Here is a 27866-nt window from a genome sequence, read left to right as displayed (position 1 = left end):
GAACTTTATTTTTAATCTTGCTTTTAGCCAGCCCCGTTTGTTAGCCAATTTGCTCACTAGTGGAGAAACAGGATAAAAATATTTTAATTTTTTAAAAAATCAAAGTAATTGGTCTAAAAGTAGTATTTTTAATGCTTTTCATGTATTTTAAACATTTTCTCGTGCCACACACACACACACACACCCCGAACGGCTGAAACGCAGCAGTTCCTTGCCTCCCCGGCTCATGCATCTAATGATAATGATGTTCAAGATGATGATAACCTGGGTATTAATATGAATTAAGATGCAAAAAATCTTTCGGTCCCCGCCCCTGACAACCAGCATCTCTGGAGCCGTCCCTTTCCACCCACGTGGCTGGGCGGAGCGTCGCCGCGGCATGGCTGTCCCCGGGTCGGGCCTCGCGTTGTATCCAGAAGGGACACACGGGATCGTGAGAAAGACCCGCTCCGGAGGCCGGGCTGGGCAGGGCGGGCGAGAGCGGGATGCAGCCATGAAAGGGGGAGACCGGCGGGGTGGATCGGAGGACTTGGGCGCCGGGTTCATTTTCTTCTCAAAGGCAATGGCTGTTAGGAAAGGCTTCCTCTTTTACGCGGGAGGCGTGATGCCCTCGTCCCCTTAAGCCTGCAAATGCCATCCCTCCGCGGATGAGCGCGGAGTAGAAGTTAGGTGGCGGGACTGAATAGCTGGCGGGGAAACAACAGGCGGAAAAGGCAAGGGCGGTGGGTATCAAGAGCGTGTAATCATGGTGTGTTCAAATCCCCTCGTGCTTGTTGTTGACGTCTGTGCTGAAACAACGACTTAATAAAATAAAATAAAATAAAATAAAATAAGAGCCTAGGTTGCCATTTTTAAAAGTTTTGGCGGGAGGAGAGATTGGCGTCTCTAATAGGCGACTATTATGTTGATGGTTTTGGAAGCGTTCGCCTTTGCTAGGGTTGCGGGGGTCTCCGGCAATACTCCATCCACTTAAGAGCTGGGGACCTTAATGAAAATATTTAATGATATCCTACAGTTTAAATCAATCCCACGACCTTTTAAAAGCAGGAACTGGAGCTGAGGTCAAACAAGAGGGCCACCTTGCCCTGCAGTTTTGGCTTTTGGTCTTTTCCACCCATAAAAAAAGAGATAAACGCTCCCTTGAGTCAAGCTCGGTTCCTGGTGACTACATGGATATGTAGTTTTCTTGGCCATCATATAGAAATTGTTTCCTTTGTTTATTTTACAGTGGGTTTTTTTTTCATCTTCTCAGTCTAGCCTTCAGCTGTTTGCCAATCCAAGTACTAACTAGTCCAACCCTGCTTAGCTTTTATAAACTTGGCTACAAAATGGGCATTATTAAACACATCTAGGGATTATAAGGTCTAACCACTTATTTATTTGTCTACATAGTACATAGATAACATCTATTTACTAAGAGGTAAATCATATACTTTAAAGCAATAGTACAGTATAAAAATCTAAAATGCAACAGTAGGAGCAAATGAATGCAATGTTATAAATAAAAATAATATAATAAAAACGTTATAAATAAAAACTGAGCTAAAAACTATTCTCCAACATGAAGGGATTAAGATAACAATAATTAAAAGATTCTGACAAATTCAGGTGTGGGGGAAGAAAAACAAGGGAAAGGAAATTATGTTGGCGCCAGGTGAATTTCCCTGAGGAAATGATACAGCCAAAAAGCTGTAATTAAACAAGTCCTGTCTTTGGTATCCACCTCCTGGGCTTCAGGATGAAAGAAGACTTGGTGATCTGATGGATATTGAGATCACAAGCTGTGAAGAGGCCTAAGCTTATCCCTTGAACTGAGCTTGAAAACCATTGATTAAACAGAGATTAATACGTTCCTTTCTTAAAGGTAGAGAGAATGTATGATGTGAGAAGACAGGAGTATGAGGAAAGGGGAGAGTTGCCCCATCCTCTTTTCTATATTTTATGTTCCTTATGATTATCTCAACATCAGTGAGCTGAAAATTCCTTTTCCATCATCGACATTGGCCAAGATTGCCTTGGGTTCCCTGGCCCCAGATCCTGAGCCTCGCAAAGGAGGGATCACCAAAGAACTAAATGTGACAGAAGACACCTTACATGTGTGAGTGTGGCTCATATGCCCCCATCTATAGCATTTACCTTAGAAGAGGCAGGGGGCATGTGCCATCAAGGGAAACAGCCCTGGGGGAACGAGGAGGAGGGGTTTGGCCTCTGCTCAGTCATGCAATTATGTGTGTGATGCTGAGTTTGCCATTATCTCTTGGGTTGACTGAGCTTGCTTTCAGAACAGGACATGCTCCTTGGGGACTTGAAAGTAACAGCGTTTGGTGGTCAGGGCCGGTGTGATGAAAGACCCAGCATGGTGTAAGGTTTAGCGTAGTAGACTGGGACTGGTTCATATTCTTGATCGGCCATAAAGCTCATTGTGAGCCAAGGTTGCTCTCTGTCAGCTTTACTTATTTTATAGAGTTGTTGGGAGGATAAAATTTGAGAGAGATTATTACATATGTCACCTTGAATTCCTAAAGAAAGGTGAATTATAAGTGCAAAAAGTAAGGGGATCCATGGGAAATCAGTGAGGTCTGCACTTTCAGACAACAACTCTAATATATGATGTTATGGAAAGTACATGTTGATGTGAGACCAATCTTGTACATTTAACAATGCGCCATTCATTATTTTTATTACTATTATTTTCAGGCGATGGAGAGCTGAGGAAGCCAGGATCCTGCGTGTTTCCATCAGCTCCTTCTTGGAGCACCTCTCCTTGGTGGTGGAAACAATGGATTTATTTGGACCACCCATGGCTTGATAAACTGTCACACCAGACCACAGAAGAGTATGGATTTGGTTGGATTCTGGACTTGCCCATTCATTGCTGATGTCAGAGAAGGCATTGGACAGTCCATTCTTGCAGCCAGGATGGAAAGGAGATGAGTACTTTGCATTGTCATGCTCAAGAACCCTGATAAACCATTGTGCACCAAGAGGCAGGCAAGTTTGGAGCTGCCTTGGCCTGTCTTCCCTAACCTGATGCTCTCCAGATATGTTAGACTTCAACTTCCATAAACCACAAGCAGTCTGGCTAAAGGTTCTAGGTTGGGGAATACAGGTTTTAATAAAGGATACGTTTATAGAATATGTATTTTATTATATATTATCCCATTCATCTTACAGCCTGCATATATTAACTAATAAAATATTTTTGACCCTGGGTGGAGACTGATGGACCATGGATGGATATGGTCATAAGCAAAATCTTTTAAAAAATGTGTTTTGGAGTGCTCCTGAATTAAAATGACCATGATGCAAACGTCAGGGGAAGCTGATGCACAGTGTTCAGAAAAGGAAACCATCTGTGATCTGGAAATAGAAACAGGAAAAGCCATCTATTCTTTTCATTAAATATGTCAAGCAGGCAATGCTGCAGTGCTTATGAGTTTATGACTGGTGACTTCTCCAGTAAATGCAGTTGACAGATCTGTGATTTGGTTCTTCCATCCAGCTGGTTTGATAGGCCTGTTTTGAAATGGTAACAGGAAATTGATCATCTGAGTAGTTTTTCCAAATCAAAGCCAGAATATGTTGGAAACATTAATTTTGTCTTTTTCATTGTTCCCTTGCTCTAATGTTTTTTTCCTTCGAGGTCACACTGCAATATGAGATTGGTAGTCTTTAACATGAGGAAATCCGCCCAATCCCATTTATGTAGGAGTAATTCCGGTTGAATTTAATGGAGTTAAAACCCATGTAGACCTGCACAGAGTTATAACTGAAAATGAACTATTTTGTTTGCACTTTTGCTGAAAGCACCTGGCACTTTGTGTAACACTGAGTGAATAAATCAGATTTTTTCCCCCAAGTCATTATGAGACAGTACAAAACTGAGCAAAGATTATGGGTTACAGTAACAAAAACATGAGCTGACCTCATTAATATGAATGGCAGCCACTGCCAGAAATATTGGGAAATGTTTGGGGTAATCAGTTTCTGAATAGGGGCTCATGGCAACAATGCATAGGTAGGATTGCTCTTGTAGCACATCCCTTCACCCTCCACAAATCAAGATGCTGAATCATGTAGGGAGCCCACACAGGTGCCAGAGATTCCCTGTGAAAGGTATGCAGCCTTCCAATACAGTACCTGGAAGTTGGCAAATTAGCAAAAAAGGATGCAGGTAACAAGTGTGGCCCTGTTTTGCTCTGGTTGCTTACGCAATGGGGAACATCCATGGCTTGATTTTGGGTCACGCTTGGCCCATTGCCTTAATTCCCAAACTCTTTGCAATTCAGACCTCTTGCAAAAGTGATATGGCAATTTGCTCTGTGGAAGGAGATTTAGAAAAGCTGAAGGAAAGAATTAAGGAAACTGACCGAAGAACAAGGTGGTAGCCACCACCTAGGCTTTAAAGGTGACTTGGATAAATTCAAAGTGGACAGATCATCAAGTATTGAACTTGAAGGCTCCATGTTATGCCCAGATTGGGGGCAGTATGCTTCCAAATAACAGTTGCAGAAAACAACGCTGATAGATGTATACGTCTCCATCTCCTCCTTGCAGGCGCCCCGGAAGTACCTGCTTGGCTGCTGTGAAAAACCAAACACCCTTAGATGGGGCTTGGCCTGATCCAATAGGACTTTTTTTTTAATTTAACCAATTTATATAGCTGCCCACCTTACAATACAATGGCTTGAGGTGGTGAACAAGGACTAAAACCAAAACAAAACCACAATATAGGTCACGATCAGAAACAACAAAATAAACATCTAAGAACATTCCCTTACTAGTCCAAAGAGTGGAATCAAATGGATTAGCCAACAAGGCTTGCTTAATCTCCTGGCCCAAAAGCGTGGGAGAACAACCAGGTCTGTAATGCCTTACAAAATTATTGGGGCCATCTAGATCTCTGGGGGAATGTAATTCCACAGGATAGGCACTTCAACAGAGAAGGCACAACTAGGTCTTGCCATATGGCACACCGTAATAGATGGGACCTGCTGGCCCTGTTGGGATGTGTAATTGGAGATAGGCAGTGCTACAAATAACCTGGCCCTGTGCCATGCAGACCATTATAGGAGATAATCAAATGCATATGGAAGCCAATGTAGTTTGCAGAGTGATGGTGTCACATCAGTGTAAAGTGAAATGGACAAAACTGTCTGCGTCATGGCATTTGGGACCATTTGCAGTTTCCAAATGCTTTTCAGGACAGCACCCTGTAGACTGTGTTACAGTAATCTTATCAGGAGGTGACCAGGGCATGAGTCACTGTGATCAGGGCTTCCCAATCCAGAAACAGGCACAAGTACACAAGGTGCCTGTGCAGTTCTCCTGCCACATCTGCTACCTGTTTTTTGAGTGGGACGACCACCAAATTGCCAACTTGCTCTGTCTAAGGGATGCAACTCCATTCGCAGCCAGAGATGGAAAATCTCCAGATCTGGAGGTGACTCAAAACCCATAGTTGCTTGGTCTTGCCAGGATTGAGCCAAAGCCTGTTCTTCCCTATCCAGACCTCTGCAATCTCCAGACACTGGGAAAGAACCTCAACTTGGGGCAGAGATGTATAAGTGTCAATGGATGACTGCCCCAGTGGCTTCATGCAGATGTTAAACAGAAGTAGGGAGAAAGTAGAGACCTGAAGGACCTCACAAAGTAGGTGCCTCAGGCTGAATCACTCTCCCCATCAACACTGACTCAGAGAAAGGAAAAGACCCACTGCAACACTGTGCCTCCCACTCCCAACCCCCTGAGCTGGTCCAGAAGGATGCCATGATTGATGGTACTGAAGCCTGCTGAAAGATCAAGGAGGGCCAGGAATGCATCCACCCCAAGCCTCCAAGAGGTCCTCAACAAGCACATCAATGCTATGAGTGGTATAATCAGGTCTGAATCCCAACTGAAAAGGGTCCAGATAATTTACATCCTCCAGGGCCCTCTGGAGCTGCAGGCCAACATCTCAACAGCCTTTCCTAAAAAGGGAAGGTTGGAGACTGGATGAAAATTGTCCATTTCCATTGGGTCCAGCAATGGCTACTTTAAAGACAAGTGGTATCACCTCCTCCCACAAAGAAGCATTAACCACTGCGGTACCCAACCATATATCACCTCCTGCCTTGACCAGCCAGGAGGGACATGATCTAAAACACAGATGGCTGAGCTCACAGCTCCGAAGACTCTGTCCACTTCATCACAACTAACAGGTTCAAACTCTTTCCAGAGAACCAGGCATAAGATCTTTACAGCTAGACTCCAACTCTGAGCAAATCCAAGCAAGTGTATCTGACAGAAGCCTGGAATAATCCTCACAGTGGCTCTACCGGTATCCCCTGAGCCCTCCGTACCCAGGAGAGACTGGGTCACCTTAAGCACGGCCACCAACCGTGCTTAACTGTGGACACAATAAGGCCAGAAAAATAACTATGTTTTGCTACCCATATCACTGTGAGGCAGTGCCTAAGAAATGCACTTGCGTGGGCTCAGTTAAGTTCACTCTAGGCATCTCTTATCCCCACTGATCCCTACAGCTCAACTTTGCGAATAGGGTCTCACCACCAGGTATCTGTACAGGAGCAACCCTAGAAGCCAGCAGTGTTTCTCCAAAGACAATGGCTACATCCCTACGCTGGCCCTTGGTTCATAGCCAGCGCCACACACCAAATCTGGCAAGGCAGGTCTCTGATGGGGGGGCCCTGCTCCTCCACCCCAGTGCCAAGCCAGGTTTTGGTCATGCAGACAAAGTCAGCCCTCTGATACCCAATTAAGTCATGGATGAGGGAAACTTTGTTACAGACTGAGTGTGCATTAAGTAGCATCAGGTGAATGCCAGGGGCTCTGAAGCCCTGGTTACCAGGCCTTGGGGTAGAACACAAGGGGTTTGAAGGCAGTATGAGTACTAAACCCTGGGGTCACCTTCCCTGTGAGCAGCCCACCCTCTGATTCCTGCCAATCTCCCTCTGCCAGTCACCATCATTATAGCTTTGCCTGTCCTCCCCATTCACTCTAATCCCCCCCATCTGTTTCCCTTCCAGCCTCAGGGCCCTGTCCAACCTCCTGAGCCTCCAACCATATCACCTGGCAGCTGGTGCCAGGTTCAGGGATGCTTCTGATGAGCACTCAAGCTCCCCCTTAGCTGAACCAGCTAACTAGCCTTCCCACTCCCTTTCTAGCCACCTCCCAACCTATACCACTCCAGTCCATCCTCTAATTACCCTGTTCTTACCCAGATAATGGGGGTGGGGGGTGGGGATGGGAGGGTAAGAAATAATGCTCCAACAAGGTAAGATGACCTATACTGCACCTTTAGACCCCCATCTCTTAACTAGGAAAATAAACAGTGCCACCCCAGTTAACACCCACTCACCCCCAACACTTACCAAAAATCTTCCAATCCAAAGCTCAAAAGTCCAGTAGCTTATAGGCATCAACTCTTTAAACAGCAAGAGTAGGAGAACCTTAAAGCTGATAGATGAAATTGGTCAGGCAGCCACTGATCCACATGGATAATTCGATAGAAGCTGCAGACCCACCAACCTGCTCCCAGTCCCAGTCCCAGTCCCAGTCCATATTTGTACTAACTTCAGCCTCAGCATCTACCATGAAGGTTGGAAAATTTAAAAAGGTAAACATTGTAAAAGGTGCCAAAAAAATACAGTGGCTAACAGAACAAATCAGAACACTGGCCCTGAAGAATGCTTGCCTGCCTGAGTCAGTTTCCCCATGAAGCTTCAAATAGGTTATTTCTGCATGTTTGTGACTCTCAGTAGGCAAAAAGGCTATTAACTACTATCATGTAGCCGCAATATAAATTCATTTCTTGATGGTTACAGTATTCTCCTACAGGGGCTGCTTGTGCACAGTAGTAGTAATGCTTCAGAATGTATTCGTGTCATTGGAATGTGCTGAAATTTCTTTAGCATCTCATTCTTAGCATAAGCATTTATCTTATTTTTAGCAGGGAGAGTGATTTGTGCAAGACCAACAGTCTATTGCATGATTTATTACTACGGGCTGCACGTTCATTTACATATACACGACTAAGGATAATCCTTGGAGTGCTGCATTATTAGACTTCAAAATTGACCAGCCTTCCCATTTTTAACCAGCGTGCTTTTACATTCTGCAGTTGTACTTTTAATTTACTACTAAGTTGTTGTGATCCCGCAGGTTTTAGCCTTGTACTCATAAGATGGTCAGCTTCACCAGTCTTGGATTTCCCATGACTGAACATTTGTTCTACCATGCAAAACAAATCTTGATTATAGAAAGGTAATGGATGAAGGAGAAACGTTCTTTGGTGGCCTTCCAGACCTTCTGGCGTTTTATATGCTGTTGATACAGAGCTAGAACAGGCAACCTCTAAGCGTAATAGCATTGCCCGTACTGGCTTTCTGATAGCTGAGCCTGAACCAGAGGAAATTCATCACCTTGGCCCAATGGAACCTCCAAACAACAGGTGGGGTCACCTGATCAAAGAGCTACAGACCTGATGCAGGTTGGTCTTTAAGTCTTTGTGACTAAAGAAAATTGCAATGGAAAGTCTCTGGACATAAGGAGAGCCTGTCAGAATTGACCCCTGTAGTGATTTTGCTTCTGTTTGGTATTCTTACTTCAAGGCAATTACTGGCCTAGATTCTGCATCTTCCTTTTGCTAGGAGGCGTCACCCCAAGCAGATGTTTGGAACCTTCCTGCTGATGGAAAAAAAAACCCAGGGATCTTTCTCCCAATTCCCCTCTTCCTTGGCAGGCTTCAACTACTTCCCTTATTATGCAGTTTTTCAGGAATCTGCAAGCGGGGGGAGGGAAACCTGAGAAAATTTTCCTCCTCTGCTCAGCTAGTGGAAAAGCTGGATGAAAAGTCTGCTGGCTGGAAGTACCTTTTGGTGCAGGGGAGCCTTTTGCTGGATCAGGCCCATAGAAATAGATGTGTGATTATCTCTTTCCAGGGTGGAATGTGTGTAAGTGTGTGCGTATGTGGGTGTGGGAGGGAGGGAGAGGGGGAGAGTCTAGACTGGATCAAAATTGTGCCAAGTCAAGCAATATACCAGCCACACACAGACCACATTTTCTTTGTTATGTCTTGAATGCTTTTCGGCTGCCTATCCCCTCCGCTCCATTCACCTCCTGTACTGTACATTCCATCTTCCCACCGTCTCCCGTTTCTGCTGATTTCTTCCCCCTCTTCTCCTTCAAAAGAGCCATTTCTTGAAAAATAAGGAAATGATGTCAGTGCCTTGCAACCGCCTTATAAAATCATTTTGTTTGGGGGACTGAGAGGAGCATGTCAACCCATTGATTGCTTTGAATTACTGAGGCCTTGGGCTTGCTGTCTCACAAAATCAAAACTAAAACATTTTTCTTTGGTATTTATTATGGTAATTATTTATAAGGTGTTCAAGCTTAAAACTCACACTTAGTGGTAGCACCTACCTGATCTTGGCAAAAACTAAGTAGGATTAGACCGGGTTAGTACTTGGATGGGAGACCATCAGGAAGCACCAAAGTGGTAGGCTAGACTGGGAAGTCTAAAAACATCCTGAAAGAACGGAAAGGCAAACCACTTTGTATTCTTGTCAAGAAAGCTGCATGGACGTGGACATGAAATCTCCAGAAGCTGAGCTTGACTTCAGAGAGACTTTATAGATTGAAAAGTCTATAGTCCCTGCCCAGAGGCTTACAATCTAATAGACATGACATGAATGGCAGAAAGGATGAAGAGGGAAAAGAGTAAACAAGCACACAGGCACCAACTGTTACAGTCTTGTCTCAGTCAATGATACTGCCAAGGTTGAAGAGGCCCTGGGTAAGCCTTCCCATCCTGAGTGCTCCACTTGCCTGTTTTTGCCAGCATTTGCATTTTAGAGAAACGTTAATCGGCTGAACTGCAGCTTCTTCTGAAGCTGTTCAAAGATCTGGGGCTCTACATTTCATTAAACTAATAAGCGGTGTGGTGAACTGAGGGCAGCTTTCAGACATAAACAGCCACACTCCTGAGTGAGTGGGCAGTCTTTGCCTGAGTTCCAGCTGATGGACCCAGGAAGGTGGTCCAGAACAAAGATGTAGGGACGTTTGACAAGCAGCAGCGCTGCTGTTTCTGCCTCAAGTTGTCCAAAGCCTTCCATCTGCCTCAGGGGCATCCACAATTGTCTGGTCTTCTGCAAATTATGGTCGCAGCTTCAGGTTTGAGTAAGCAGGCTCAGGTTGTGGCCACACTGAAGGCTACTGAATGTGCTTTCCACAAACATCTGCAAGCCACTTGGCCAGCCCATTTGACCAGCAAGTCGGTCATCCAAGAGTAACCCAAGCTTCCAGCTTCTCTTTGAATGTATGGATAGGCAAAACTAGGGCTGCTCTGGGGGAAATGTGAAAACAATTGCCTGTAGTAACGCTCTCTCTCCAGGACTGAAATTTTTTTAAAGATGAGCATAACGTTCTCATAAATTCTATCCATCAGAAAGAGGCCAGTGATGGCATTTAGCTGTGGGGAAATACGGTGTTCTGGCTTGCCCGGTCACTCAGAGATGGTGCTCCCCTGACCCGCCTCTTCCACCCTCCCTTTGCTTCCCTTTTGCACACAAAACACATTTGCCCATTCCTAAAAAGGGTTTATGGCAGGATATCAGAATTCCAGCCGTGTGAATCACCCCACACCAGGTCTCTCAGTGGTGCCAATTATAGCTCGCCCGTTTTTTTGTTTTAATCCTCCCGCCTCTCCCGGTTGGCTTCACCAATGAGCGTTCCTCCCTTTCCCTTGTTTATTCCTTTTGGAGGCCTGTGTTGCGGGGGTCGAGGGGGGGGGCGCGGAATAAGCGAAGTGCCCTTTTAGCCAAGCTCCTCTTTGGCACCTCTATTGATAGAGATTATCTCTCGGGGGGAGCGGGAGGACTAAAGGGGGGGGCAGATTCCTGGGTCCGATCCCTAGTTCCTTGGGAATGTGCGTGAGTGAAAAGGATGATTTGATGCTCCAGAAAGGGATTAGAATAGGCTGGGATGCAAAAGCTTTCTTACTATAAAAGGAGCGTGTTGGAAGAGGGGAGGGGGAAGAAGGTTGCTAGATGGTTCGGCGACAGATGAAAGGGTGTGGAACATCTTTTTGTGCCGGGGAGGGGCGGCGCGCAAAATTAGCTCAAGGCGCTCCCTGCTTTTGCTGAAATGGATCGGTGGCACCAGATGGCGCCATTGCCTCGCCGTATAGACTGGCGTCCCCTCGGCTCTCCAAAGCCCCGCTTTAGAGAAGGACTCAGACGCAGGAATCCTTGCCTCAACCCGCATTTCTTCGCACTCCCTCTGACATCCGACCCCGATCGCTGCGCCGCCGCGGATGGCTCGCAGGGTCTCTTTCCTCGCCGGGAGCAGCTGCATTTCAGCATTCGGAGAGCGGGGAGCCCGGCCGGACCGGCCCTTCCCTTCGCCCCCAGCTGCTGAAATGCTGCGTGCCCGGGAACCACGAAGGACCTTTCTTGTTTTCGGTGGTTAGTTTTTTCTGACACTCCCCCCGCCCCCTTTTTTTCTTTTTCGAAGGGGCGGAATCATTACTCCCCTCAAGTGGGTCTTTTTGACCACGGGAGTGGGGGGGGGGCGCAGGCCCGGCCAGACGGTCGAGGAGCACGTGCCTCTGGAAGCAGGCGAGGGTTCCAGACCTCATCTGCAACCCATTTCCTCGGGCGGAGATCTCCAATAGCAGAGCAAGAGTGGTTAGGGGAAAAGGCATTTACCTCCCAGACCCCTTCCTTCTTCAGGTCCCGCTCCCACCCCCGTATCTTCACCTATCCCGAAGCTCCCAGAAGAAGCCAGAAATCTGGCTGCAGGGGTGTGAAAGAAGTTGGAGGCAGGGGAGACCTTAGACCTACATCACCCTGCATCCCAAAATGAACCTTTTCTCTCTGATTCTTATTATTGATGCTTACTTCTCCCTCAATTTGCCCCTAATAACAACAATAAATAGTAATTAAAGACAAAGAAACAAGAACATGATTATAGCTCCCTAATCTGATTCTGGGGCATCCCATCTGTTTAAAATCTGGACGTTTTGGCTTTCCTACTGAAACAGCTATTCTTGTGGGAACCGGATTCAAGCTTAGTTGTGGGAAGACCAGGGCAAAGGAAGGATTCAGCACTGCCTCTCTGCCTGCTTGAAATGCTGATTTGTTGATCAGCTTTCATCCTAGGCTCCTTCTGACTCATCCAAACTGGTTTCTCCTGGATCTCCCAAAGCCAGAGCTTGAACCCTGGACTCCAGCTTCTGAATATTCCCCCCCCCCCCCCCCGTTTCTAAATCATGGCAGGGGAGTTAATCTCTCTCTTCCATTCCCACCTCTCCCTGGCTGAAGACAATTGGCATACAATGCCAGTGCAGTACGCAATTAATGTTCTAAAAGGCCCCTGATTGTAATTAATCTTTATGAGGCTGCTCTGAACTTCTAGCCGATTCACATTATAATCTTTTGCTTCTCTCTACCCAGAGGCAGAATGGGGATGAGGGGGAGAGAAGGGGGAGGTGTTGGGGCTGGAGATTTACAGGCACACAACTGTCTGTGGCCTAGTGCTTGACTGCTTTTAAATTAGAGAGGAGTGTTAAACACCGCTGGGGGTTTCTTTGGGACCACACCCTGGTTGCTGAGGAGAGAGAGCAAGTGGAAAGGCATGGGGGGCTTTGTCAAATGGGGGTCTTCCAGAGATGTGGAATTGCAGTTCTCACTGTGCCAGTAGAAAAGGGATAGAAAGGTTGGAGGGCTGGTCCTATCTGGGGCACAGGAGAGGGCTTGGGTTTCAAGATTCCTTCCAAACAATGTAGTGAAATGGTTGAAGCCACACAACTACAGGCAGTCCCCAGGTTAAGAACGGGTTCCGTTCCTAAGTCTCTTTAACTCGAATTTATATGTAAGTTGGAACTCGTACTTACGAACAGACTGCCTATTACTAAAAATGGTGGACAGTGTTCTCCTTCCTCAAGCCAACGAACCACTGAAGCCGTGCAATGTTTCGTGAACTGCTGAAAACTGCTGAAAACAGGCTGTATACTAAAAACACACAGCTTCAGGTTCATAAAAACATTGTGCCGCTTCAGTGGTTCGTCGGCTTGAGTAAGGAGAACGCCGTCCACCATTTTTAGTAATAGGCAGCCTGTTTGTAAGTATGAGTTGTCCGTAAGTCAGATATTCTTAACCTGGGGACTGCTTGTACTTAGGAGTTTATTTCCTCCACACACACCCATGTCTGCTGCTTGTGGCAAAACACTACACACACCAGAACTGTGGAGTGTGGGCTATGGGTCCTGCTTGCTTCACCTTCCACTAGCAATGTTTGTTAGTTTATTTATTTGCTCCATCTCCTGAAGCAGAAACACTTCCCTGTGGCCTATGCATTGAACCAGCGGGCTGGGGCTCTACATGCCTAGAGTTGCTCTGTTCGTTCAGGCCACGTGTCCCCTTGCTCAGAAAAGCCCTATCCAACAACATAAGAAATGTGTTGGATGAATGCAAAGGTCCACCCAGTCCACAGGGGCTGGCTAGATGCCTCAGAGAAGCCCACCCACCTGCTTTTCCTCAGTGATTGATATTCAGAGATAGACTGCCTCTGGTCCAGAAACAGTAAATGGTCAGCATCAGTGGTAGCCCTTATTTGCTACAAATGTGTCTTTTAAAATTAGTACGTGTGTAGACCCTTTTCCTATCCTGACTGTGGTTGGTGGAACACCATTTCCACTACAAGTGGTTGAGCAGAGTGTGGCAGTAGCACTAGCCACCTGCCCCATCTCACCAGTTCCTTCACTACATTGCAAACCTAAACCGAGGCAACAGAAATTTGGATGATGTGGATTCTTTCTACAGGAGAAGTAGTGGAATAGTGAAATAAAATAAAAAGCTCCCTGACTAATGGGCAGAACAGGAACTTTCCCCCTATTTGCAGTTCCCATCTGTTTTTTTTACCTGCAGTGGGAGGGGGCATTAAAAGAGCATTAAAATAATCTTCCACTATAGACTCAAGTGATCAAAGTTCAGACTGCTCTTGTACAAGTCTACCATTTAATTCTCCTACATAGGGAAGGAAATATTGTTATGGAAGCAGAACGAGGGAGGCAACTATTTCAAACATTAGTAGCCAGAACCTAGATTTCTCAAAGGGAATAGGTAGTCCTCATTTAGCAACTGCCTCATTTAGTGACAGTTTGTAGTTATGGCAGTGATAAAAAAGTAACTTTATGACCAATCCTTGCATTTACAACCTTTGCAGGTCTGTAAAGCAAAAGAATTCTGAAGTAAGATCATAAGCGCAGTTGTGGTTTCACTTAGTGACCACTTCACTTAATGACCAAGTTGCCAGTCCCAATTGTGGTTGCTAAACGAGGACTACCTGTAGTTAATCCAACTGAATTAACAAAGTGGTACATGTATTTGGAATACGTGTTTATGGTAAATTTCATTTCTATCTTCAGTTCCCTTCCAAATCAACACAGAGCCATTCAAGGGTGTTGCAAGACCAGTTTGGCTTAATAGCATGTATGTTCAACTGCAAGGGTGTTTGTGGGTGGAGATCAAACCTACACATCTTGTCCCAAGGCCCACAACAGCATTTTCTTGGTTTAGGTTACTGCAGTTCACTACCCCTCCCAGATTTTAAAAAGCACAGGAACCTTTTCTCCAAATACCCATCTTTATTCTGTTATAACAGAAGTCCTGGGCAGGATTATTAACAGCCGCTCATTTCATTCTAGCTGCTGCCCCCAAGCCTCTTCTCAGGCAGGGAAGCAATTAACAATGTTAAAGCCTTTATTAATGCTTCCAGGAGCCCACAAGGTGAGGCCTAATGAAGCAGGGAAGAAGAGTTGCAGTATGTGCGGTTTGGCGGCTGTGGCAAATGGAGGGCAGTGGCAGGATTCATCTGCAAATGAGCCAGACTCCTTAGCTCAAAAAGCACAAGGTCATTCAAGTATGGGCAATGGGCACAGGCTGAATTTGCATGACACCCTAAACCACAGATTCACTAACCTCATTGTAATCTTAAGTGCTGTGCAAACCCAGCCCATGTATTTAGTTCAAGTTAACCATGAGTAGGCCTGTTTTGTGAACACTCCCTCTTACAAGTCCAAGCTTCTGTTCCTTGGTTACGCTAAACAATTAGAATCTAGTAAAAACAGTTTTGGTCACGGCATCTGATCCAAAGCTAGCTTTCTCACACCTGCAGCTTCCTGCTCCTGTGTCAGTGTACATTAGAGCAGAGATGCCATGGGGGAAGTGCATGAGATGCCAAATATGGTCAAACTCCACCTCCCAGCTTCTTCCACTGTCGGGTAAGCTAGCGGGGGGCTGTTGGGACTGTAGTTCAACAAGTATCTGGAGCTCCAGAAAGTCTCACATCATGATGTTTCCCACTAAGATTGCTTTTAATTCTTCAACATGGAGATTCTGGGCTTTGTGGGTCCAACATAACTAGAGGGCACTAACTTGGGGCAAAGAGAGGGTGAATAAGCCCAACTCTGAAAACTGGTTGATGTGTGGTGACTGCCTTATTACTTGAGAGGGGTTCATTTGTATGAGCCCTTAAGATTCAAACATCCTCACAAATTACGTCTTTCTATCACCTTGCCTTATCTCAAATCTTTCAGTATGTCAGTTCACCCACTCAGCTACAAAGGATCAGATGTTGAAGAAGGAAGTGATGCCTGTGCATGAATGAAATTATTCTAAACCCTTTGAAGGGTTCAGCTAAAAATGTAAATGGACAATTCGGGGATTCATTCCCTACCCCCAAGATGAACCATAAACCCCACATTTCCCTAATTCATTTTTTTAAGTATTTAGCTCAGTCTGCTCCCATCTCATGCTCTCCAGATTATGAGATAGGTTGGGCCACAATTTTTATACCTGCCAGCCATGCTCCCACCTTTAAATTAGTCAAATTAATAAGGTAATAATTTGCAATGACTGACACAAGTATTGTCCAGAGAAAAAGAACTAGTTGGTTTGGTCTCATTTTAAGGTTTTTATTTGATAGAGCAGAGAGTCATCCCTTGAAGAACCATGCTTGCTGTCCAACAAAATACAGTTGAAAAGATCAGGGATCTTATAGGGTATATCTAAAGCAAAAGTCAGAATGCAGGGATTTGCTTGAGCTTGTGAGCATTTAAAAATATTACACTGCCAATGCAGATAAGCTCCTTCCTTGCTATGCCCCTACCATAGAGGCTGGGGCCATGTCTGACCTGTAAAATTGCTACTTTGCTGGGGAAGGAGGGCAGGCATTAAAGTAATATACAGTAAGCCTACAACAAAGTCTCTAATTGCTGGATTTTATTTATGTTCTTTTATGGAAATGCACTGGGGGAAGGCCAAAGTTCATGACAGCAGCAGCATAAGGGCTGGGGGGTATGGAAACATGAGCACGTGAAGAGATGTTTCCCAGTTGCTCCATCATCTGCTACCAGGCTACCATCTTGCACCAATCCAGGGTCAAAAACGTGGGGCAGATTAATAGTGGTCTGTACCTTTGCAGCACAAAACATTACGGCATATTTATGCAATAGCTCAGAAGGCAGCATCATGAAACAGTGCCAATTTGGAGTTGTGCTTTTGACAAGGTATACATTAGGTGGCAGTCACTTAACCAAGCAGGACATATGCTCAGGGCAAGTATAGTCACATATGTTTCAAATCCTGTAAGTAGGTAAAAGTCACGTGCCATTTTGACTGGAAGTTCATTGATGGGAAAGTGCAAACAGAAAGCGTAGCCCACCTCTGGCCTTTTCCAGCAGGAACATATGTGAGCGCACAATGTTATGACAACTCAATTTATTGCCTCAGCATCCTCATTTTATCTCTCTGCTATGTTTATTTAACAATGTTTTGAATATACATAGCTGCTGTTGATGCAGTTTGTTTGCAATTTGGACTTTATTGCTTTATTTTGTATTCCAATTTGTGCCATCAAGGAACCTCTTTAGGGTCCCAAAGAAGAATAAAAGGTGCCTTATTTCTTCATGTAGAATGAGACCAAATATAGTCAAAACCCACATTTGAGCGTTTCAATCCGTTCCAAGGCAGCTAAAAAATCTCTAGAACTTGCTTGCTCCTTTTAAAAATCTTGTCCACATACCTTTCAAAAGGACTTGTTCCTCCAATAGTTAATCTTTTCTATACAATTGGATTCTACATTACCTCATACCCTAGATGCCTGGAGTTGAAGTTTTGACTGATTCTTTCAAATCAGCATGCAGATGTTGGCCTTCCTGTCACCAGTGCAGCTCTTAAGACATCGGCAGTTGTCCTCACAACTCTCCTCCCCTCTCCAATCTGGAATTTCAATCTTCCACTGAGTCTTCTTCTGCCAAACTAGTCCCTCAGATAACCAGAGGTCCTATTTGCAGAGGACACTTGTCCATCTGAAGGCATCAGTTCCAAGTCCAAGCCAAAGATGAAGAATCATGAGAGAGGTGGGAGGAGTCTTGGAAATACCTGTCAAGAGGCAGCTCCTGGAAAGCAGACTGAGCAGGTACACAGGATGCCTCCTCAGGCCTCTCCACAGAAGGGAGTCATATTGTGCTTCTAGGTAAATTAGGCAAGACAATCATTCCTTGCTGGAGATGAGAGCAGGGACACCAAGTTACCAGGCAGGGTGGGGATTTGGGCTCTTTTTCCTGGTGTTTCAATGTGGGTGTAGGAGAAGGGAGCGTTATTTATTTTTTTCTGACTGCATTTTAATCAGCAGTACCTTATTTGCATGCTTTCTGCCTCCAAATGGCAGGAAACTGTTCTGCTGATTTTTGGCAATTGCCCTGCCCAAATTCAGTGAAGAACTATATCCTCCATTTTTTTTAAATGATGCACTTCCTCTTTTCTTTTTTTGTTGCCCATGTGTAACTTGAATTTTTCTTTCTTTCTCCAACTATCTAATTCCTCCAGAATGCTTCCACCACTGCCCAAACTATTTCACTGCCTGAAGTAGAAAACTCATCTCTCCCTCAACATAAATGACATGCTAATGTCTCACCCCTTTAACTTCCCCCCTAATTAGGGCCGCCCCACTGTGAATAGGCTGAGGGCCACATTAGCACCATTCGAGCAGCAATCAAAGAAGCCGCCTCACAAAAAATGGAGGCAACTAGGCCCAAAGTGGGTGGGTCCACTGGAAGATTAGTGCAATGTTTAAATTCTGTGTCTGCCCTACAACAACCTACTTTGTGCTGCTACGGGGCCAGGCCAGTCCTGACCATGCTTGCTGTCAGCAGACCTGCTTCTTTTCAAGGCTCCTTTTGTCTCATTTTCTCCAGACTATTTTCTACCGCCATTTTACTGTCATCTAGCCTGAGGAGTTAAGAGGCAGTATATGCTCCGCCCCCTTCAGACAATGGGTGATATAACTTTGCAGATCAAATGCATACAGTGTACCTAGTCCAAACCAGTGTACCCTTTGCTGCTTTGGATGGAGGGAAGGCAACAGACAACGTTTGCTAAGTCACCCTTTCTGGAATGCTCCTCCTATTTCGAGCAAAGCAGTGGTTGACTTTTGGCAGATTGTGGTGTGAAACACATCATTAACTGGTGAGGAAAGAGAAGCGGCACAGCCAGGGAAATGGAGGCAGAGTGCAGGGACGGGCAGGAAGAACGGTTCAAGCCCCCTCATTCCTTTGGCTGCTATCCCCAGGTCAAAAATCCTCTTGTGAAACACTTTTGCTGTCTTTGGCTGATGGGAAAGACTTCCATCTCACTTCCCTGCCTCTTCACTCATTGTCCCTGCTTCCCGCAAGAGAGTCTGCTTTTATTCTGCTAATCTCACTGCAGTGAAGGATTTGATTATTTCAGACTGGGATCCGCTATAATAATCAAAGGTCTTGCTGACTTAGATTTGCATTTCCCACTGGATTGCCAGGACTGGGGTTGGGAGGGAGAACATGGAATTACAGCTGTAGAAATCTGAGCTTCACTGGGGTTTGGGTTGCTGCCCCATTGGTTAGAGCAGTGTTTCTCAACCTTAGCCACTTTAAGATGTGTGGACTTCAACTCCCCAACTTCATGTGCTGCCTGGGGAATTCTGGGAGTTGAAGTCCACACATCTTAAAGTTGCCAAGGTTGAGAAACACTGGGTTAGAGCCTATTATAGGCCAAGGAGGGAAGATGTCGCAAACCCGACTGTTTCCACTTGGAGCCCTGGAGGCTTTGCACAGAAGACAGTGAGGTCTTTCCTCTGATCCAGATTAACCCATGCCTTTCCCCAAATTGGGATTCTGTCTCAATAAAGTTGGGAGCAGAGAGGGAGAGTTGCAATCCATAATATAACACCCTCTCCTGAAATGAGCTGTAGCTGGAGAGCAGGAAAGTAAATCCATTCTTTCTTCCCCCTCCTCAGTCTTATTCTGAGATCATTGCCCACCCCACCCCCCTTTGCAGAATTTATATCTTGGCTCTTTTTCTCTCTGGATTTTTTTGAGACAGAAACAATAAAATTTCATTTACGAGGCCATTAGCGGCGGCTGGTGGGTGAAATCACCGCTGGGGTGAGGGGAGAGGGAAGGAGGGCTATGACAGGCCTTGGGTGGGATTGATGCTTCCCCCCCCTCACCACCCTGCTTTCTGCTCTTGATAAAATGTTATGTGTGATGCTGCCAGCCACTAATGGACACCAGCAACTGGTGACGGCATGAATCACACCTCATGGCAATTCGGGAAATGTAACTACACAGCAACTCTTCTCTCTCCCCCACTCCCTGGGTTGAAGTAGAAAGACAGACTGTGAGTTTAGGGAAAGTGGAGTCCTTGGGGTTCTCTGAGCTTGGTTGTTTTCTTGCAGACGTTTCATTACCTGGCTAGATAACATCTTCAGCACTGAAGCACTGAAGATGTTACCTAGCCGGGTAACGAAACGTCTGCAAGAAAACAACCAAGCTCAGAAACCCCCAAGGACTCCACAGTTCAACCCTGGGCTACATATATTCTCTTCTTTAGGGAAGGTGTTTTTGGAAAAGCTGACCTAGATGACGGAGGCAGTGTGCTCTTCACAACACCTTCTGCAATCTTCTCTAGCAAGGCCTGGCTCACAGAGTACTATATAAATCAGGGAAGAGCAGGCAACACCAAATTCCAGAGAACTCTGTCTAAATCAGGGTTACCACATCTGAACAGTTCAAACCCAGAAAGTTTGAGAGACGGAACCGCCAGACTAGAAAACCTTATCAAAGGTCTGTGCTGCATTTGAAACAACTTGCTCACCCATCCCATGATTAAGCAGCGCCCTGAAGCAGGCATAAACTCCCACTCCTCAAAGGGAACAGTGGGCTTGCCGAAGAAGAATTGTCTTCACTTATCCAGAAAGCAATAAGGATACACCTTAGAAGGAAGGTAACAACTTAACATTGAAAACTGTCTTTAAAAAATTATGTACTGTAACCCTATTGTGGAGGTCATGCTACTATTTTTGTGCACTTTCTGCCTTAAAATCTAACATCTAATATCTGTTACACTTCAGCTTACCAACTGAGGCAAGACTCTTTATTCAGCTAACCAAACATGTCCTTACACTTCAATTATTTGATTTATATTTTGCTTTACTACTCAACTTGAGCACTCAAGGCAGCTCAAACTGAACTCACATTTCCAATGCACACATGCATGCTACAATAACTATAACTAACAGTATGTACACTCCCTGAATTCATGAACAGGCACGGTAGTGACAGCTTCTGCATCCATACTAATATAAAAATGGACTACTGTAATTTGCTCTGCTTTGAACTGTCCCTTAGAGACCAGCTGAAACTTTCTGATGCTGTTATGTTGTCACATAACACCAGGATTACAGGAACCTGCCAGTTTGTTTCTGGATGCAATTCAGGGTGTGAGTAGTAACTTATAAAGTTCCGTATGGTCCTGGGCCTGTGGTATCTGTGAGCTCACTTGCTCCAAGTAGAATCTGCCTGACCAAGGCATGCTGGTGGAGACACCAAGCTAAGCATTCCTACCTCCATGAGGTGTGGTGGGAGGGGGTTGGGAGCAAGCATTCTCAACTAAAGCTGAATTCTCATTATTAATAGTCGGAAAGACAAAGACAACTTGATTGTTTAGGCAGGTAGTTGGGGATCAAAATTTGATGATGATGCAATGTACCTGGGAATGGATAGTCACCCACTGATGGCTGTGTGTTACTATTATTATCCACTTGAATTATTTTTGGATGATTATTTATGGTTTATTACTTTTGTAAGCCACTTATCTTTATTTTGAAGTGGCATAGAAGCAGTTGTAATATTATTACACTATCAGCTTCAGATTTGGAATATTGTCCAGCCAGCCTTATCTGATGCTGTGATGAGCTGAACCTAGGATTCTCTCCATGCACTGCATTTAGTCTACCCCAGATGTTCTTGGTAACATCTGTTTACTGCTGCTCTCCTCTTTTCTACAGCTGCCCAATGGATCCATTGCTGATTTCCTGCTGGATCTAGGGAGAGGTAGGGAACTCTTTCCTCTTCAGAGTTGCATTCATCTTAGTACATGAGTATGCGAGCAGGGGCTCCTGTTGCAGGATAGGGCCAGATGTAAAGGGAGGCTAGCCTTGCCCTTTTGGCTGCTTGTCTTTTTCATCCTCCTCATTTCCTTCTTAACTTGATTTAATCCAATGTTTAGACAAATTGGCAGGAAGATTTAAATATATCTAAATATTTAAAATAACTGGGCATTCTTCCCCATCAATAAGCTATTATTAATTAGTAAATTTTCCTTCTGAATGCTACTGGATGTCTGCAGCACAGCTCCATTTATTGGTGCTTAGAAGGTTCAAACATACAACATGTAAATACAAATTGTCCATTAGTTGGGGACATCAAAGCAACCCTTGATTATGCTTTCTTTTTGTTTTTTGTTTATTTTCCCAAAGGGACAGGGCAATTCTACAGAATCAGAGCTAGAAGGAGAAATTCAAGCCACAGAGTCCAACCTTATTCTCAGTGCATGAATCCAAATTAAAGCGTCACTGATAGCTGCCTAGTTTTCCCTTGAATACATCCAGTCTAGGGAAGCCCACCATCTCTCTGGACAATGGTTCCACTGTCAAACTGTTCATAGTTTTTTTCTAACATTCATCAACAGAATCTACCTTCTTACATCTTAAATCCATGATTCTGCATTGTTCATTCTGGAACAACAGAACAAGTCCTGACCTCCTTTTATGCAGCATCCCTTCAGCTTTTTGAAGAGTACTATCATATCTACCCCCTCCCCTGCACATTTTTTGAAGACTTAAGCTTCTCAAGCCCCTCAACCTATCTTTATAGTTCTTAATTTCTAGTACCTTGATATCCCTGTTGCTCTCCTTTAAATCTGTTCCAGTTTGTCTGAATCTAGACTGGTGCCCATATCTAGACACAGCATACAAGACTGGGGAGTCTAACCAATGCAGAATATCGTGGAACTGTTACTTCTTATGATTAGAAACTACTTTTGGTGTTGACTAAAATAGAATTTGTTAGCAACATTACACTGCTGATTCATATTTAGTTTGTAATCAATAACTATTTCATTTTTTTTCACCAGTGCTATCACCAAGCCAGGTATCCCCCATTCTGAACCTGTGCATTTGCATTTAATTAATTAATTAAAAGATTTGTACGGCCAACCATCTTAGAACCACACATAACAATGATATAAAACCAAACATCATACAAAAAATAAAAAATAAAAGAACCAAACTCCAATAAAAGCAAAAACAAACCTGGCACCACAACCAATTTCCCCTGATGCAGTCAGCAGCACTATCTTTCAACTCTAATTTCACCTTGTTCCATTGCTTGGGAGAAGAGCCAGCTCTTCACAGCTTTCTGGAAGGTTAAGAGAACGGGGGCCTGCTGGATCTCAAGGGGAAGGGTGTTCCATGGGGCAGGAGCTGCCATGGAAAAGGCACACTTCCTAGGTCCCACTAGATGGCAACATTTAAGGGAAGGGTCCTGGAGTGTGGCTACTCTATCTGATCTGTGGAATGGGTAGATATCCTCAAGGAGAGGTAGTCCTGCAAATAATCTGGCCCTGTGCCATGTAGGGCTTTACACGTGATAACCAGCACCTGCAATTGCACCCGGAAGAAAACTGGGAGCCAGTGCAGCTAGTGCAACAGAGATGTAACATGGGTGAACCTAGCAGCGCCCAACACTGCATGTACTGCCACATTCTGGACCAGTTGTAACTTCCAGATGGTCTTCAAGGTCAGCCCCATGTAGAGTGCCTTGCAGTAGTCCAGTTGGGATTACTTTGCTTCCCTAAATAAAGAAATCTGCATTTGTCTTTGTTAGATTTCATTTCTTTATTTTTAGTCCACTTCTCTAACCTAGCAAGGTAGTTTGAAAGTTATTTCTCTGTTCCAGGTATCTGTATCCCATCCAGTTTGGCCCATCTGGAACTTGATCAACATCCCCTTCCCCTGTTAATCCAAGTCACTGGCCCAGAGCTAAACCTTGTGGCACATTGCTCAATACCTCACTAGAGTTTGATGAGAATCCAGAGTGTGGCTTTTGAATGAGCTATGTATCCATTTAATTGCCATCTAGCCCAGTATTCTTTTTAACAGTGGGCTGGTCTCCCCTGTTTCAGGGTAGATGGAGCCTCGCAGTGCTGTAGGAGAGGTGTAAAGAAAGTGAGCGCCCTAAGATTGTCCTGTTGATTTCATGCTGGCATTTCCCAAACATAACCAGTTCAGCCATTGGCTAGAAGAGTGCCCCTTTTCTCTATCTAATATTAGCTTGGCTATGTTTTTAAAACTGTCAACAGGGAGAGAAAAGGCACAGATCTTCCTGAGCCCCACTGAAACCTTGAGATCATCATACTCTCCTTCTGAAAGCAAACTCCATCTCAGAACATGGAAACTTAAGGCAAGACAGACACACACACACACACACACACACAAAATACCTTTAACGGGAAAAACCTTGAGACACAGCCCAATGAGAACGGAGCATGCTCAGTAGTCATTAAATAATGACTGGGTTTTGGGGCCTTGTGTACGTTCAGCTCCTTCCATCTCCCCATCCTTGTATGACCGTAGCAGATGGAACCAGCACTGCACCCTCCCTCAGCAACTAACCCGTCACTGTCTGCTTCAGTTGATTATTAATTATTCATCCCCTCTGTGGGTAAACAGCTGACACAAGGTTAATGGATGGAGTCAGCAATGGGATTCCCGGGTCTTCCTCTCCTAATCCTCCACATAAGCTATTGCTGAAGCGTAGGGCAAACTGAACGTTGATACTGAACATTTGCAGGGGGAAAAGTCTGCCCTGTCAGATGGAAAACTTGTGTTACTGAACCCTTCATTGCATAGCTTTATGCTCTTTAATGTCACATTGAGGATGAATCCCTGTAAATCTTAGTGAAAGCATGCTTGGGAGCCCAGGGCAAATCATTACAAGGCTAATGTGAAAGTGACATTTCCCATATACTCTTACAACTCTGACATGTCAACACGAGGGATAGTTTCAGATTTCTGGTACCTTTTTCCTGACAAAGCCTTGAATGAAGTGTTGAATTTTAGAAGTCAAGTTGGGAGTGGCTTGCTGGGAAGATCGATCCCAGCTGTATAGGAACGTAAACACACGGGCACAGATACACAATACCAGTGCAGAGTTTCCCTTCTTTCATCTTCACCCTCCCTTGAACTCCGTTGTTTTTACAGACCAATAGGGCTTCCTCTGCTTTTTGATGCTCTTGGAGAACTGAACTAGTAAATGCTGCTGAATGTATTTGAAATTTCTAGAAACACTCCTGGTGTGATTAATGATGCTATTGCATTTTTTAAAAAGTAAATAGCTATGATTAGTTTATCATCAAACAGGCCAAGAAGAGATTCAGCAATTTTGTGGATATGTGTGGAGCCATGCTGGATATTTCTAGTGAGAAGAGATCGGACATGCTCATTTTATTGATGAGAATCTGGGAAGTTATAACAATCATAATTCCTTTGTAACTTTATACTTTGTAGGTTGGCCTCATCTCTTCCCCTCAAATGCAATTCCAAGCACAACTGCAGTTATTTAACATCTCCACTCCCTTTCAAAACAGAAGTTCCTGCATAGAAGGGAAAAGCACTTGGTCCATGCTTGCAATGTTGCCTTTCCCATGCTGGCACCAGAAACAAGGGTCCAGAGCTCAGCCCTGTCTTCAGCTAATGGGGGTCTTTCTCTGCCACAAGGCAAAAGGTTTCACTGGCCACATAGAAAATCACTTCAAAGAGGTTGGATTCAGACAGCTCCTTCAGGATTAAAGGCAGAACTGCTGCTTCCCCCTAATAAGGGATAATCTTGTGAAGGGGGGAAAAGCAATGGAGAAGCAGAAAGGGGGAGGGGTTGTCACTGATGGGTTGGAGATGACAAGGAACATAGAAGATTTAAATTCTCTCAGCTCCAAGGATTATATTATGGTTGATTGGGTGGCAGGAAGCAAGGGAGAAGAGAAAGAGACCTTGAATGAGGCAGCAAGCAAGAGCTGAGGAGGAGCTACATGCAAGGAGAGGCATACCTGGGGAGTGGTCTGAAGTGAGAAGGGCATGAGCCATGTGGTAGGTAGCTGGATTCAGCTGCAGCCTGTCAGCAGAGCAAGTTTAATGGGACTGAGCATTTCATTTCCCTGAGTGGCCCTTTGTGGGCTGCACTGTCAAAGCTGATGGATCCAGATTGAATTAGCTGGGGGTGGGTGATGCAGTGTGGTGTTTACAGCTCCCTGTTCCCTTTTAAAGCCCCAGGGCAAGAAGCGGCAGACACTGCCTTCTCGGCTGCACCCCTGACAGGGCAGGTAGGTAGCTACCGTTACTTCTCTTCACATGTTGCACGGCAACTGGAAAACAATCTAGCAGCCACCCAAAGTCTGTTTCCTGCTAAGAAATCCTTTTCCAGGGTTAAGGGGAGTATCACCATCTGTACCTATTGCTGTAAATGCTGGTTGTCCCTTTGAGCCTTCCCAGTCCGGTTCCCTTGTAAGGTAAAGTCCAACAGAGTTGGAGGAAACCAGGTTCCAGAAGCCTGTATACTTAATGTTGATCTGGGATTGGCAAGCATGCAGGGGAGGGAAGAAAACAGTACCCTTCAGAGGGATGGAATTAGTAGGGAAGTCGCTAGTTGTTAAAAGATGTCAGGCTGAATTTTGCAGGGGTAAAGAAAGAATAAGTATACACCTTTATGGAACAGATTTGTTCCCCAAACATAACCATAGGGTTTTAGCTCAACAATCTCTTCTCTTTGCACCCTTTGAAAATCATAAAACACTCTCCATTTTGCATGCACTATTCTATACGATCACCTTATAAATTAAAAAGGGACATACTTATGCATAGGTAAGATGTGCATGTCTGCACAATCTCTCTTGTACAGACCCCAGGATGGGTTGGCCATAATGGAGGTTAAGGAGCAGAATGGGTACCTTAAGTCTTGCAGATACTTAAGGCAGCCTTCACTCTGCTTAGAATTCAAACTCCCTTTCTTGCCAGAACTACAGGCCATGCCCAGCCCACTTAGATTATGGATTTTGACATGACATGTGAAACTTGGAACAGCCCTGAAGAACTTCTTCCTTGCCTTAGACCACAGATGAAAGGCTTACCAGCTGCACGTATCCCTTGACAGCTTTTCCATGGCCCACCAAAGGTATCTGTAACTATTTACCGACTGCTTCCTCCTGCCATCAGTTTATTGCCACTGTTGATAACCAATCATTTTGGGGAAGAGGGCGCAGCCGAAAGTCTCTTAGCTTCCTCTTTAGTCTAGCACAATCCTTGAAGTTTCTCCTTCCTCCATCCCCCAGTGTTTCTAACAAGGTTGTTGTTTCCCTGATAACAGTAGCCAGCAAACAACATTTCCAGTCGGGGATACTGGAAATTCAAGAAGAAACTTTGCGTCCATGCTAATCAGCATAATGCAGCCACAGCTGCTGTTTCTCTGGTGGAGGAGGGCACATGGGTGGGTAGTTTGGAATGCTTCATCCCATCCTTTGGTCTCTGCTTGATGGGCTCCCTTTCCTATCCTCTACCTAGCCTGCATGGGATAGGTATGGGTACCCCATCCCTTTCCTATCCAACCTAACATCAAGCTGAAAACATGACCTGCCACTGGGATGAAAGAACAAAAATGGGAATGAAAGATTCATCAAAACATATCCAGAAAGAGAATATTCCTAGTAAATAAGTCTTCAGTGGAATGCACAAGTTTTCAGTCCTTTTGTGAATGAAGAGGAAGACTGGCAACTACACACTGCCTATGCAATACATATTTAAGAGAGGGCAGGTTCTACATCATAGGCCTTCAGAGTCCTATATATCCCTTCTTTCCTCATGTTCACATTATACCTGAGCTAAAAATGCCTTAATTCTGCAAGGCACAATGATACTTTGGAGGCACAATCTTCTCCCTGCACCCTGGAGCTTCTGCTAATGAGGCTCCTGATGCATCCATGACTTATTCATAAACTGCCACCAACAATTTCCTTTTATCTCATTTCTGTCTCCCCTACAGCCACTTTCCTGGGTGCTGCTAGTTTATTCATTCCCACATCCAAAAAAATAAAAATGCACACCATCTTCCATCGCCGCCGCCACCACCAGACAGCTACAAGTGCCTGGGGAACTCCTGATGCATTCTTCAGTACAACCCCTGGCCCCCATTCCTGAATACCAGTTTTAAAAAATAATAACGAAAAAAAAATGCTCCCAAATCTTCCTTTTTCTCAGAAGAGAGGCCTCAGTTGCTAACAGCTACAGAGGCACTGAACCAAATTGTACAGCAGCAGTCCTCAAGCGGGTATCTTCCAAGTGATGGGGGCTATAATCAAATATAGCTGGAGGGCCCCAGATCCAGGAAGGACGTGCCAAGCACACAACTTAAAATGATGCACACTCACACCTTTTTA

The 27866-nt window shown here is 44.9% G+C and overlaps 1 protein-coding gene across 1 annotated transcript; it reads left to right on the top strand.

Annotated features, from left to right (window-relative positions):
- The first annotated feature begins 297 nt into the window (after positions 1–297).
- Positions 298–3477, top strand: LAGE3 (L antigen family member 3). The gene is made up of 3 exons (XM_025167293.2): positions 298–408; positions 1970–2098; positions 2698–3477. The coding sequence occupies exons 1-3, from the start codon at positions 380–382 to the stop codon at positions 2807–2809; spliced, it is 270 nt and encodes an 89-aa protein (XP_025023061.1). The 5' UTR covers positions 298–379; the 3' UTR covers positions 2810–3477.
- The last annotated feature ends 24389 nt before the right edge of the window (positions 3478–27866 follow it).

This window comes from Python bivittatus, unplaced genomic scaffold (genome assembly GCF_059951505.1).
Source record: "Python bivittatus isolate LINGU-HERP-01145 unplaced genomic scaffold, Pbiv_v1 ctg000220_np1212, whole genome shotgun sequence".
Taxonomy (NCBI): domain Eukaryota; kingdom Metazoa; phylum Chordata; class Lepidosauria; order Squamata; family Pythonidae; genus Python; species Python bivittatus.
The sequence above is the reverse complement of the archived record's forward strand: the minus strand, read 5'-3'. Positions and strand labels throughout refer to the sequence as shown.

Excerpts from the sequence above, each read along its gene's own strand:
- LAGE3 (XM_025167293.2), top strand. The coding sequence starts at position 380 with ATGGCTGTCCCCGGGTCGGGCCTCGCGTT. Across the intron at positions 409-1,969 it reads CCCGGGTCGGGCCTCGCGTT|TGAGCTGAAAATTCCTTTTC; the intron begins GTATCCAGAAGG and ends TCTCAACATCAG. Across the intron at positions 2,099-2,697 it reads ACAGAAGACACCTTACATGT|GCGATGGAGAGCTGAGGAAG; the intron begins GTGAGTGTGGCT and ends TATTATTTTCAG.